The 12,438-nt window shown below is 41.0% G+C and overlaps 1 protein-coding gene across 1 annotated transcript; it reads left to right on the top strand.

Moving 5' to 3' along the window:
* Nucleotides 1-1,402: 1,402 nt before the first annotated feature.
* kansl1l (KAT8 regulatory NSL complex subunit 1-like) lies at nucleotides 1,403-11,239 on the top strand (the record flags this gene model as incomplete). Its single annotated transcript, XM_083908470.1, has 13 exons — nucleotides 1,403-2,310; nucleotides 5,335-5,476; nucleotides 5,846-5,935; nucleotides 6,498-6,589; nucleotides 6,903-7,071; nucleotides 7,385-7,511; nucleotides 8,726-8,848; nucleotides 8,958-9,061; nucleotides 9,310-9,422; nucleotides 9,582-9,642; nucleotides 9,736-9,842; nucleotides 10,279-10,387; nucleotides 11,102-11,239. 13 exons carry the CDS (start codon nucleotides 1,403-1,405, stop codon nucleotides 11,237-11,239), a joined length of 2,283 nt encoding a protein of 760 aa, XP_083764596.1.
* Nucleotides 11,240-12,438: the final 1,199 nt, after the last annotated feature.

Raw genomic sequence — 12,438 nt, 5'->3', positions numbered from 1 at the left:
ACTATGACTGTCCAAAGCATTTCTCGCAGTAGGTGCCTTTCTAATGTTCACCCCTGCGCCTCCAAATGTCTGCATGCCACTGAACAGCAAATAATAATCCAATTGTTTTCTGTGAACTCCACATGATTCTTGTTCTTCATGATCTTATCTAACTGTGTATATTCAAATGTAATAATACTGGGTTGAAATAATCAACAATTGTTTTCTATGAAGTCCACCTGATTCTTGTTATGCATGTTTTACTTCATTTTTAAACGTAGATGGAGTAGCCGCAGTGAAATACGAGCGGGATCGTTCACTCCCATGTCGGAGCTTGTGCAGAGAACTTGAAGGCATCATGACTGTGGTCCAGCCTCTCTCTCTCTTTCGGTGAGTGACTGACTGTGACTGAAGAAGTCAGTGTCAGATTGCACAGAACTGAGTTGGACTCGGAGACGAAACCGTCCCGTTTCATTTGCTGATTTGTTACGGATGAGGAAAGGAAGCATTGAAACAAAATAGAGATGTCACGTTCAAAGCCCGTTGGAATAATGATTATCAGCGATGTTGAGTCAGTGGTTTCTTTAGCTCCTGCAGGTGAGTGTGTGTGTTTGTGGTCTCCGTGTCGTAAACGTCCGTTAGCTTTACTGCTCCATCCACACATTTAAATGACAGCTAATATGTCCGCACACACTTTACTGCTGTTTAACCATTTCAGACGCGAATTGGCTTGAAAACTACGGCGACGTCTGTTGTTAAAACCTAACCCATTTGGAGAAATACCCATTTCTGGAGAGTAAAAAGTTTCGACTAATATTTGTGACCAAAAAAGTACTTGAGACTTATCATTTAAACGCTTAACTATTGACTATTGCACACTGTTTAGTTTTTGTTAACATTGTGTTGTAAACGTGTAAATATAAATAATTTTTACAGTTTCCAAACATTGTCTTAAATTAATTCTCTAAACCCATGGTTCTCAAACTGTGGTACGTGTACCGGCAGTGGTTCTCGAATAACAAAAACTAACGTCTCACCTTCTAAATAGAATTGCGCTCAACTTTATAGTGTTTATATAAAAAGGATGTCAGGTGTTTTTGAAGTCATTTGATATAATTTTCTTTAATATAAGAAAGAGTCAGAATTATGATATCCATGCAAAAACACTTCAAGACAAACAACTTGCAAATTGATTCTCCCCACTTTAAAAAAAACCTTACTGTTCCTTTAACACATACTGTCTTAATAACGGGTTTATGTTGGACTGTTATTGAATTGTGGGAGAATTTGGGTTGTGATTTTTGGACGTACAGTATTTTGAATAAATAGTGATTCATGCATACGTCCATCTCACTCTCATTCAAGGTGCAGTCTGTGCAGTTTGGCCTTGCCTGTCAAGAACATCAGTGGCTCAGAAGGCGGTATGTCCCCAGCTCTGACTAAAAACCTGAAACAGGGCCATGGCATCCACCTGTCCTCGCTTTCCTCCTCTGCCAAAGTGGACTCCAATAGGTGGGCCGTGCTAAGTACCGAGTCTGGGTCTGACATCAGATTCGTAGAAGACAATGACCCCCAGATGATGTGCTTGAACCTTTTGTTGTTTCCCTCTCCGGAGTCCTGCCTGCCCATGAGCTCCCTGAATGTCCCTGCCAAACTCATGTTGTCCAGTCAGCAGGCATCCAACAACCAGTGGTACCTCTGCAGCCACGCTTCCCTCCTCAGCGCCCTGTCCTTCAATGAAGATCAGAGAATTTCTCATCAGGTCTCCTTCTTACCAGGTGTACCAGACATGTTTTTAGGCACTGTACCTGAGCACAATGGCCAAGAGGCTTGTCCAGTGCATGGCTGTGATGCTGCTCATGAATGTGGGCCAGATGGTGGTGATGTGCATCGCAACCCTCTTACGCTTCATGCTGTTTCTCCTTTAGATTCCCAGGGTTACACTCTCTTTTTTGCCCACCAACAGACACTGTCGCAGGAGGGAGCAGCCAACGTGGGCTCTGCTCCTCCAGTTTTGGTGCCGTCTTGCGGTGGCAGGTTGAATTTTGACCAGCTGCCATCCAGATCTGTGCTGGAGGAGGCTGGTCGAAAGCAGCATTCGACACAGGCAGGGCTTTATAGCCATGCTTGGAGCAAACCATATTTCCTTTGGCTAGATTTATGCACAGCAGCGTCATCTTCCAACAAGGAGCTTGGAGAGACCACCTACCTTGGCCAGGCCGAGAAGCGAGGCCAGCAGGAGGCCTTGGACTATGAGACCACAGCCAGCAGCAGCTCAGACGATGAGTCGGAGGAGGAAAGAACTTGCAGCAAAACCGTCACTTCACCTGTGTGAGTATCCAGCAAGTTAGTTTATATTTATCTGCATTTCTGCTTTGAAATGGTGTATTTCTTAATATAACCGGTGTGTATTGCAAGGAGCCAAAGTGTTTACAGTGTGTGGCTGTCACCTGTAAAAGCTATGTAAACAAGTTAAAGAATTAGACTTTTTAGAGGTTGTTCGCATCAGGATGAGATGAATAAATCAAGTCAGTTCTATTTATAAAGCCCAACATCACAAACACAACTCCAAGGGCTTCTCAGTCTGTACAGTAAGTGACACCCTCTCTATCCTAAGACCCTTACATCGAGTGAGAAAAACCCTTGTAATACACTACAGAATATTTAAAACGGTTGCCAAAGTTTCTGATATTCAAAGTGACCTGCGCCAACTGCTATGTCTCACCTCAGGTCGCTGAGGGATCACAAATCTACATCAAAAACAGTGTAACTGAGAGGATTAACACATTAAGTTGCATGTGTTTGACATTATAATCAATCAATGTGAAGGATGACAAAATAATTGTATCGAAATAACAGTTTAAGTTTGGGAAAGCTTGGCTGTGTGAAGTGAATGAGGTCCACTCTGCTTCCACAGAATTATGCATATTTTTCTTGGCACATAGCAAAGTTTACAGTGTGGTTGTCATAAGTACAAGCTTCGTCCTCCCAGCTGCAAACAGTGTTGTGACATTTTTTCACTCTGGACATGCACATTTCTCTCTCCATGCAGCAATCATCATAGCTGAGTCAACAGAACTGCCAACTCTTTTTTTTTTTTTTTGCCCCAGGGGTAGGAAATAAACACAGACATGATGCCAGCAAGCCTGCAACATACCAGTCATTCTGAGCCAGTGTGATTCAGCTCCTTGTCTTTCTAGTGCAAACTACTTTCAGGAATGAATCTGCGTATGTGTGGTTTCATTGGACGGTCCTGCTTTTTTGTTTTTTTGCTCAAAGAATTCAGGATTTTAGGTTGAAGATTGTTCCCTTGTCCTGGAATAATTTTGAGTTTAAACTTAAAATGTCCTTTATAATGATTTAAAACATAGAATTCATTAAGTGTATGCCTAATTATTGTATTAACTTCTCAGAGGAGGTTATGTTTTTGCCTGCATTTGTCTGCCTGTGAAAGGCATAACTCAAAATAAAGTAAAGAATGGATTTCATTACATTTTCTGAGATGTAGGTTATGGCTCAAGGAAGAAAGGATTAGACTTTGATGGGTGATATGGATCTGGAGTCAGGATTTTTACTCTCTGAGTTCTTCCATTAGTTTGTACCTAATCTCCACCAAAGATGTGTTTTTTTTGCCAGCAAAGAAATTATAAATTTTTTGTTTTTATCCAGATCTGGAAAGTGACCGCCTTTGGGATTTTCTCTTATTGCTTTCTCTAGTTGTGTATTTGGTCCAAGAACTGTTTTATGATTATCTTTAATTTGACCTGTTTCAGTGGTTTTGAAGGATCAGCTTAAATTTTGTCCAAATCTATCCTTTATCTGTGCTTCTCCAGTAAACCTCCCGCGGAGCAGGTTCCTCACTGTTGGGGATATCCTTCCATGTTGGAGAAGGGACAGATTATTACTTATAATGCGGGGTTATTGTTCGACTCTAATTTCTAATGTTGACATTGCTCTTTTTTGCAGCAGTCCTTCATAGCTACAGCTGTTGCTCATTTCCCAGTGTGTTTAAATATACTGCTTGAGAGGATTTTGAAGGGCTAAATGTTGGAAACTGTGGGACACACCCAAAAACCCTAATGCCACTACAAGATCCAAGAGCCAGTGTTCAAAGAGGGAAACCCATAAGCTAAGCCTTGAACTAACTTGCTGGGGCTGGCCTTACATTTAACCAGGATTTGGCAAAGGAAAGTCATTTATTCTTCCTGTGGATGGCAGCCAGATTGTTGCAATACTTAACCCATTTTCTTCTTCTGATCCACATAAGACTTCGTAAAATCTCTTGAATTTTTCCTCATTTATATAAATCTCTGCACGGTCTGTTCATTGTCTGTGTGAGAGAGAGCACGTACTCATTATGTATCAGTGTAAGATTTAAATAAGCTCACTTTTTGTATTCCTGCTATTAATCTGCAATGTTTTCCTCTCCTTTAAATGCAAAGTAGGTGCAATTTTGTTCGGGTAAAACAAACCATGTTGTGATATGACATTAAAATAGCTTCCTTATAATCCCAAATGTTATCGTGTGTGGAGCTGCTTCCTGTCTGACCCAGCCTTTCTCCTCTGTCCTGCATCAGAGGGTGTTTGAAGTGGGGGGAGTTGCTCCCTTTCCTCGCCAAGGTCCAAGAGCACTACCATGGCAACACACACAGATTTGTGCAGCTATTCTTATCAGGACTTTGCATTCACTTCCATTAATTTGTGCTGCCTAAACACAGTGTTATCACTATTTTTAACTATAACTGGTTAATGCCTAACTCTAACCTCCACTGAAACACAATTCGTAAGAAATAAGGTTCTGCCTCATTGGTAGTGGGTTTTGGTCTCCATGAGGACTATTGGACCTGACAAGGTCAATGTTCGTGCCAGAAAATGTCCAAAAGAGGTAACAAATACAAGCATACACACACAGAGAAGGTGAACTCAACAGCCAAGTACCATGGAAACACACTATAGACACAAGCCATGTAAATCAACAGTGTTTTATTCTGTGGCCTAGATACACTTTTGTGCTGTTGATGCTAAACAATCTACTCTCAACACTCCAGCACGACTGTGTAAAAGTGGTGATACAGTATGTTTGTTGACAGAGCCGCATCACCACTGGTGTGAACCAGTGTGTTTGGTCTGTCTTTATTATCTTTGTGTTGCCCAGTCTTTGTCTTTCCACATTTTGTCTATTATTGTTTTCTCTGACACATAATTCCTGCCAGTTACATGCATATACTAAGATCTTCATACACTTCCTGTGGGTGAATTTCCATGGACATCCAAGGTTTTTTCGAGAGTGAATTATAATACAAATATGGTAGTAACTGTCCCTTTCTCTCTCCACCACCCTCACCCTCCTGGCAGCAGCTGCAGCTGTGGGAGTCGATGGCTGCAAGAGCGAGCGGAGGTGGGCAGCAGCTGGAGCTGGTTGCAGCTGCGTTTGTCCGAGCTGGAGGGGAGGATACAACAACTGGTGGAGCTCCACAAGCACATCCGCTCTAGCAAAGTAAACATTACTCCTCTCTATTCACCTCGGTTTATTGGGTCTTGATAGATTCAGTTATGTTATTATTATTGTCAACTAATCATTCAGCCTTTGTGTCTCTGTAACACTATTATTTCATGGGAATAAACTGTGTAACATGATTTGTAAGCTGTGGTCATCTTAAAATGGTTTGTCAAGCAATACTATCAGACTTGCCTACAGCAGCAATGTCTCTGTGTTTTCAGTCACACGCCAAGGATGGGAATGGATGTGAGACTTAAGCATCCTTCTTCGCAAGGATCCGAAAAAAAAATACTTATTGTTTTATTTAAAGCACAACCACCACCTGTAAAGTTTGACACCAGTGTGTGTGTGTTCTGTGGGTCACAGGGTCAAGTGGTGCTTGCGGCATCGGCGGACAGGCTGAATGATGCTGAATCTTGCAGCCCCACACGTCTTCTTCACAACATGGAGAAGCAGGTTAGTGGGAGGATATGGCACATACTCATCAAATGTTTTTAATCAAGAAGATTGATTTTATACTTTTGTCAGGAGGCTCATATTTAGCTTGTGACAAAAGTGTCAAAGGTGTATTTTTAGGCAAAGGAATGCCAGGAATGCAATAATAATATTTTGATGATTCCTACACCTTTTGTGCTTTTGAAGATGAAAACATTTGTGTGCTCATACAGAGCCTTAATACAGTAAGTTGCAAGATAGTGTATGTACAATACAGCATGTGTAAGATGGCAGGATTTAATGAAATGAGTTATATATATTTACATTATTATATGATAAATTATCATCTATAATCACTGTATACCAAATGCTGAAAAATAAGACCCACGTTACAAACAACCAAACTAACCTTATATGGAACTAGTCAAAATTGCAGTTTAGCATCCTGGATGGCAGTGCTTTTAATCTTCAAACATTACTCTGGTTTTTATCATCTTCTCCAAGAGTGCTTAGGTGCTTACTTCTGTTTCTGATTTTATTGTTTGAAATACAGTACATTATTTGAGCGATGTTTTCATTACAGAGTGCCCAGGTGTCGAGTCTGATTCCTCCTCTCAGCTTTTCACCGCCCACAAAACAAGCACAGACCTGTAGAGTGGAGAGAAGCTTCATAAGGTACAGAACAAAACACATTTTTTATGTCCATGTGAAACGATTAACACAAGGACTCCTAAACTCTTGATAATGATCAAATATGCTCTTAATTTTATTTTGGAGAACAAAGAATTGCAGTTCAAACAAAGTGGTTATAGTTTTGCTCGCAATGTAATGCAAAATACATCTTAAATAAAAACAGATCAGTTTATGGTTAATGAACAGCATCTAAGAGACAAAGACAATGAGAACTTTGCCCTTCTAGTGCCTGTGCTCTTTGCGTGAATCATGTCCCGTAACATTAACACGAAATCGTCTGATCCTCTCTCTGCAGTGGTCTGAAAGGAGGCAATGTTTTTGTGCCAAGCAGCATCAAGAGAAGCAGAATGGGGACCATGAGGCTGTACAAGGCTGACGTATCAAGGGGTTGTGCCCGAACCAGACCTTTGTTATTTTGCCAAAAGCCCAAACTGTTCAACATCTACGGCCACGATAGTCAACAGGTAGGCCATACTAGGGCTTCCATAGGACACAGGGATGAGACTTAAGAGGTATAAGTATTTTTGTAGACCAAATTAGAAGTACAACAATCAATCTATCAAATTACGCAAAGATAAGCTATTATTGACAGCATTAAAATACAGTGTAAATAAGTCGAGTAAAGTCAACTACAGACTTTTCAAAAGAAGCAGTTATTCCCAATAAGATCATTTGCGCTCTCATCATTCTCACATACACTTTAGACACTGGTATAGCCAAATTAACCCTAATTGTTTGGACTAAACTTTCGCTTGTTCTCCTCATCTTCTGCCTCAGGAATCGTCTTCATGTTCATGCTGCTCCTCCTGTGATCCTGTTGTCCTCTGTTCTGATCATGACGGAAGCTCCAGCTCAGCCTCGTCCCTGAGGAAACACAGTTCCAGACCTGTGTCGCCTTTATTTGGTATGATAACGCACTTGTGTGGACTTGCATACAAACTGTACAAAAACAATAAACATGCGTGCTTTTGATATGTAAATGTGTGTTGCCCTGGTATGTGCTGCTTATCTAACTAAATATTTTGACTAACCTAACACACTCTCTACCCAGACACTCCACTGGCCCACAATTTAGAGAGAACCTTTGCTGGAGAAGAATGGTCCCAAAGGCCATTAGTTATCAACGCCCATTCATCAGCTCCAGCTCTCCACCACAGATGTGAATCCACACCAGTGCACAACAGTAAGATTCTTTTACTTTTCCAGCAGTGATTAAATACTCTCTTCTCTGTGTGGTTCTCTCTTATGTACTGTTGGTGGTCTGGTCGTGCTCTCGTACATTTTCACTGACACATTGAAACGCCTTTGCTGTGCCATGCAGCACCATAGCAATACAAGTACTGTGGTGCAAAATGTACAGTTGAAAAACAACCTGTACTCGCCTGCACAGAGATAACAGACTGGAGAATGTCGTGATCGGCCAATCAGAACGGAGTATTCAACCATTCAAGCCGTGTAAAAAGCATGTCTAGATGCCGCTGATGATATTATTACCACATGTGTGGCCTTGGTGAAAAGACACAATATCACTGAAGAAGATTACTGCTTCAAAGGCTACTGCTGTGTCTGCTTGTTATCTCCCTGTGGACCATCATAATTGGCTGCTACCATGTCAGACCTACCACTGGGCGTATACAAGGCTTCCAACTGAGCAATAGATAGATGTGGAATCAATTAGCATTTCAACAGCTTCAAATTCATTCATTCAGTCATTTACCTCTGCATTTGGCACCAATGATTTCCAGAGCTTTAATAGGCCGTTGTTGTTGTTTTTGTCTTCATTCCAAAATTGATGAACCACAGCAATCCAGGTTATCCAGGTTGACTGAACTTGTCGTATGGAAGTGTTTTGAAGGAGAGACAAAGGAAGCTCACTGGAAATGGAAGAACACTTTCCTCACCAGTGATCCTGTCGATTTCCTGTTTGAATTATGATTTTATTCTCCTTTTTCAACAGCAGAAGAAAGTCTGTGAAATAAACATAGCTTAGAATTTCAGAATGGTTACAATTATTTACAGTTGTTATTCAAAATAAATGCATCTGTATATGTCTATTATTGTCGTTTATTAATACACATGATCATATAAACTATTGTTGTGTGTCTGTGTTTGACACAGGTCATAATCGCAGGCAGCATGCGAGGCATCGTAAAAGCAGAGATATTGGTCTGTCCATCAGCAGGAGTCAACGCAGAAAAAACAATCAGAGGAAGCAGAGACGCATCCGGATGCTGATAAAAGGTGTGTACACAGTGTTTGCTCACAGTGTATTGTAAGTATATTGTTATACATTATATGAGTAGTAGTGGTTTTGTTATGTGTTTAAAATGTCTGTGTCTTTGTGTCTTAGATGAGGATGACGACGATCTGTACCAGCCAAGGGAGCTTGAGGAATATTCAGATGGAGTGCTGGAGGAAAGCTTCACACAGTTTTCACACAAGCAGTCCTCTCAAGTAATAAACACTTTTGAATTCCACATCATATATACTAATTAAATAGTCATTTACATCAACAATTTATGGGCTGACCAGTTATTTAAATTTAAATGAACAGTTTACACTGGTAGGTTACTTTGATTGCACTGTTACATTGGTCCAAACATGTCACTTGAACAGTACGTCTGCTCAATATGAAAAAAAGGCGTGTGTTTCTACAGAAAACCTTTATTACCCTCACAATGGCCATGTTTTTCTTTTTGTAGGGCTCTATCGTCAAATGCCATGGAGCGACTGTGTGCAACATCAATGACATGGTCATCCCCAGCTCACTGACTAAAGTGAGGAAGCAGCAGTACAAAGACATCCTCACACCACGGTATGGAATAAAACTGCCTCTGAAGGACTTGCTTGGATTAGATAATGTCCCATTACAATGTCTCAAAAACAAATCTCATCATTGCTTCATCATTATCATATTCAAAATTATTTGTTTTACCATGGAATTACCTTTTCTAAGTGTCATTCCTTTTCACAGGTGGAGGGTGGTGTCCACCCAGTCTCTGATAGAGAACCAGGCGAATGAAGAGGAGGGACGGGTGAGGTCTTGGGCACTTAAATTTTACATGTGAGGATTGAAGGGAAGTCGGTGGGGTGCACAAACCTGTTTGTGTGTGCATGTCCATACACAGGTTGAAGATCTCAGTGATAAAGTCTTTGGTCAGAGGCACATGGCTTTGGAGCACAGGGAGAGTTTGCGCTGGTCATCCTGGGGAAAGCACTGCAGGCGTTCCACAAGGTGCACACACACACACATTTGCACACTACATTAACTTCCATTCATTCAGACATAACCACACAAAATTGCTCGAAACTTATCCCTTTCCTCAGAAATGACATTCTCCCTCATTAGGACCAGGTTTTGGTCTCCATATAGACTGCTGGTCCTGATTAGGCCAGTTTTTATTTGTCTCACATGAGTGCTGCCATGCCACATGGCTCCAAAATGCCTTATCCCCAGTATGCGTCAGGCATCTTAGTCTGTCAAACATCAGAAATCACAGGCAGTGTCCATGACACTTAAAAATACTTAAAATGACAACAAGGAAATGCATTTGAGAGGATTTAGTCCAGAGACTGTTTGAAGAGTTGGTCAACTCCTGTGTGCCGAGGTATAATCCACGTGAAAAGTGGAATGTTGTGAAAATCTCTCTGTAAAATCTCTCTGGCAGCAGGCTGTGCGACAACGGGGTCGGGATGTGCACGTCAGGAGACGAGAGCTCTGTGGAGTGGAGTGGTGCTCAGCTGGAAAACGGTGAAGAGCCGAGCTCAGAGGAGTGGCTGGTAAGATCAAAACAACACAGCTGAAACCCCTGAAAACATCAATGGGCTGAAGGATACTGTTTTCTATATTCCAGTCCAAAATGTAACGCTGTTATTTGTGCTTCAACAGAGAAAGGAAGAGATCACAAAAATATGCTGCAGGTTATTAAACAATCTTTCCCATAACTATTGTGAGAGCTATTAAGCCTGAAAGCATTCTTTAAGGCTTAATAGCCTTTCGGTTGATGATGCTCTGATTGCAGTGCACTCCACCTTTTTTTTGCTTTGATTGGAGTTGATACTTAGCCAGACCAACATTTAATATAATCAACATTCTCCACACCATGAATATCCCCCACTACACTGCCACTGCACACTTATGTACCCTTACAGACCTTGATAGATATACGAGGCATTTAAAGTGCCAGTGTGTCCTTTATTCATAGTGTTATTTCAGTGCTTGCATCAGAGTATAGCTGGTTATATTTTCATGGTATTGTATATTATGGTAATCGCCCATGTTGTGTTAAATCTGTAACACAGTATTATTGAACTGAACCAAGCATGAATAGCTATGTAGCAAATCAAATCACAATATCTGTCACATGTAGATATTTTACCCAAATCATCCAGCCCAAGTTTATTGTTTTTAGTTAAGTAATCATGACATAATTATACTCGTAACCGTCTATAGCAGTGCATAATAAACTCCATGCCCTCTGTGTTCTCTGGCAGCCTCAGACTCCCTGGAAACCACGACTGTTTCCTTTGGATGAGGAAGAGGAAGAAGCTCTCCTCTGTGATAGAGCAGAAAACATTCCCTCATGTTGGTCACGGTCTGGTTCTGTGTCCTGCTCATCAATGAACTCTTAACTCCTCTGCCTCTCCCCCAGCTTTGGTCCTCAGGCGCTATGCTGCCCTCTGGTGCACACAGCAGGAACAGTATGCCTGATGGCAGCTGAGGGAACAGTGCCTTACTATTATTCCCCTTTCATGTGAAATTTTTTAATATATTTTTAAATATTGTGTTGTGTGTAGTTTCAAGAGACTACAGGTTTTAACCAAATGTATATGTATATATCAGCACTACTGACCTGTTTTGTCCAGGTTTTTATTCTTTGTAGTCGTCTTGTCACTAACTTTTACGTATACATGCTAACTTGGAATAACATATTAGTAAATATAAACATTACAACTTTGCCCACCTGTGCTTATTCATTTTTCACATTCTGAATCACATTTACAGAGCACAGGAGGAGTAAGAACTGGATGTAATGATACATTGTCAATTTACAGGGTGAGAGTCTGGTGTTGTGTAGGATTTTAGCCTTTGTTTTGAAGAGGATGGGGGACTAAAGGATTGCTTCAATCTGCCCACGCATTATCCAATGAATGAGGTGCTGTCCTTATGCTGTCATAAGAAACAAAATGGTATACATTTGAATTTCACCATACTTGAACAGGGTGTCATACATGTGCAATTTAACCGCAACACAAATATATAGTATTTCTTGTCAAATTCCAATATGTTGTTGTTTGAAGTTTGATAAAGACAAGTACATCTGATCACTTATGAGAAGCAATACCTTGTCTGCAACCTCAGCCAAGTGTTATTAGATACACTGTCACTGATGGGAGCTGATACAGGAAGAACAGATTAATGTGAGATTATGCCAGTGATGTTAATGAGGATTATAGAAGAAATCAGAAATCTTAGATGAGCTGACGGTGTGTATCTTGTGTTCTTGGGAAACCTGTATTTGAAGGAAATTGCTTGGATACCAGTTTTGTAGTATCAGAAAATGGATTCCTTCTCCTAATCCCTGTTTTTTAGTGACTCAAGTTTCAAAGTCATTTGAACTTTGTCCAGTCACTTCTTTCTCTGTGGATGCTGTGACCAAGAAGCCCTACCGTCTCGTCATGAAAGGTGAAGGAGACTGAACAGCCGCCTCTCCCCAGTAGGAGGTGCACCCAGGCACATCTGTCCAATGCTTCAGATCCTGATGTCAAACAGGACCTGTGGTGGCCACATGGGGGTGATATTGCTCCTTCAGTCAACATGTAAGTCTGTC

The sequence above is a fragment of the Microchirus variegatus genome (genome assembly GCF_963457635.1).
Source record: "Microchirus variegatus genome assembly, chromosome: 22".
Classification (NCBI taxonomy): Eukaryota; Metazoa; Chordata; class Actinopteri; order Pleuronectiformes; family Soleidae; genus Microchirus; species Microchirus variegatus.
Note: the sequence above shows the minus strand (reverse complement) of the source record. Positions and strands in the feature narration are given on the sequence as shown.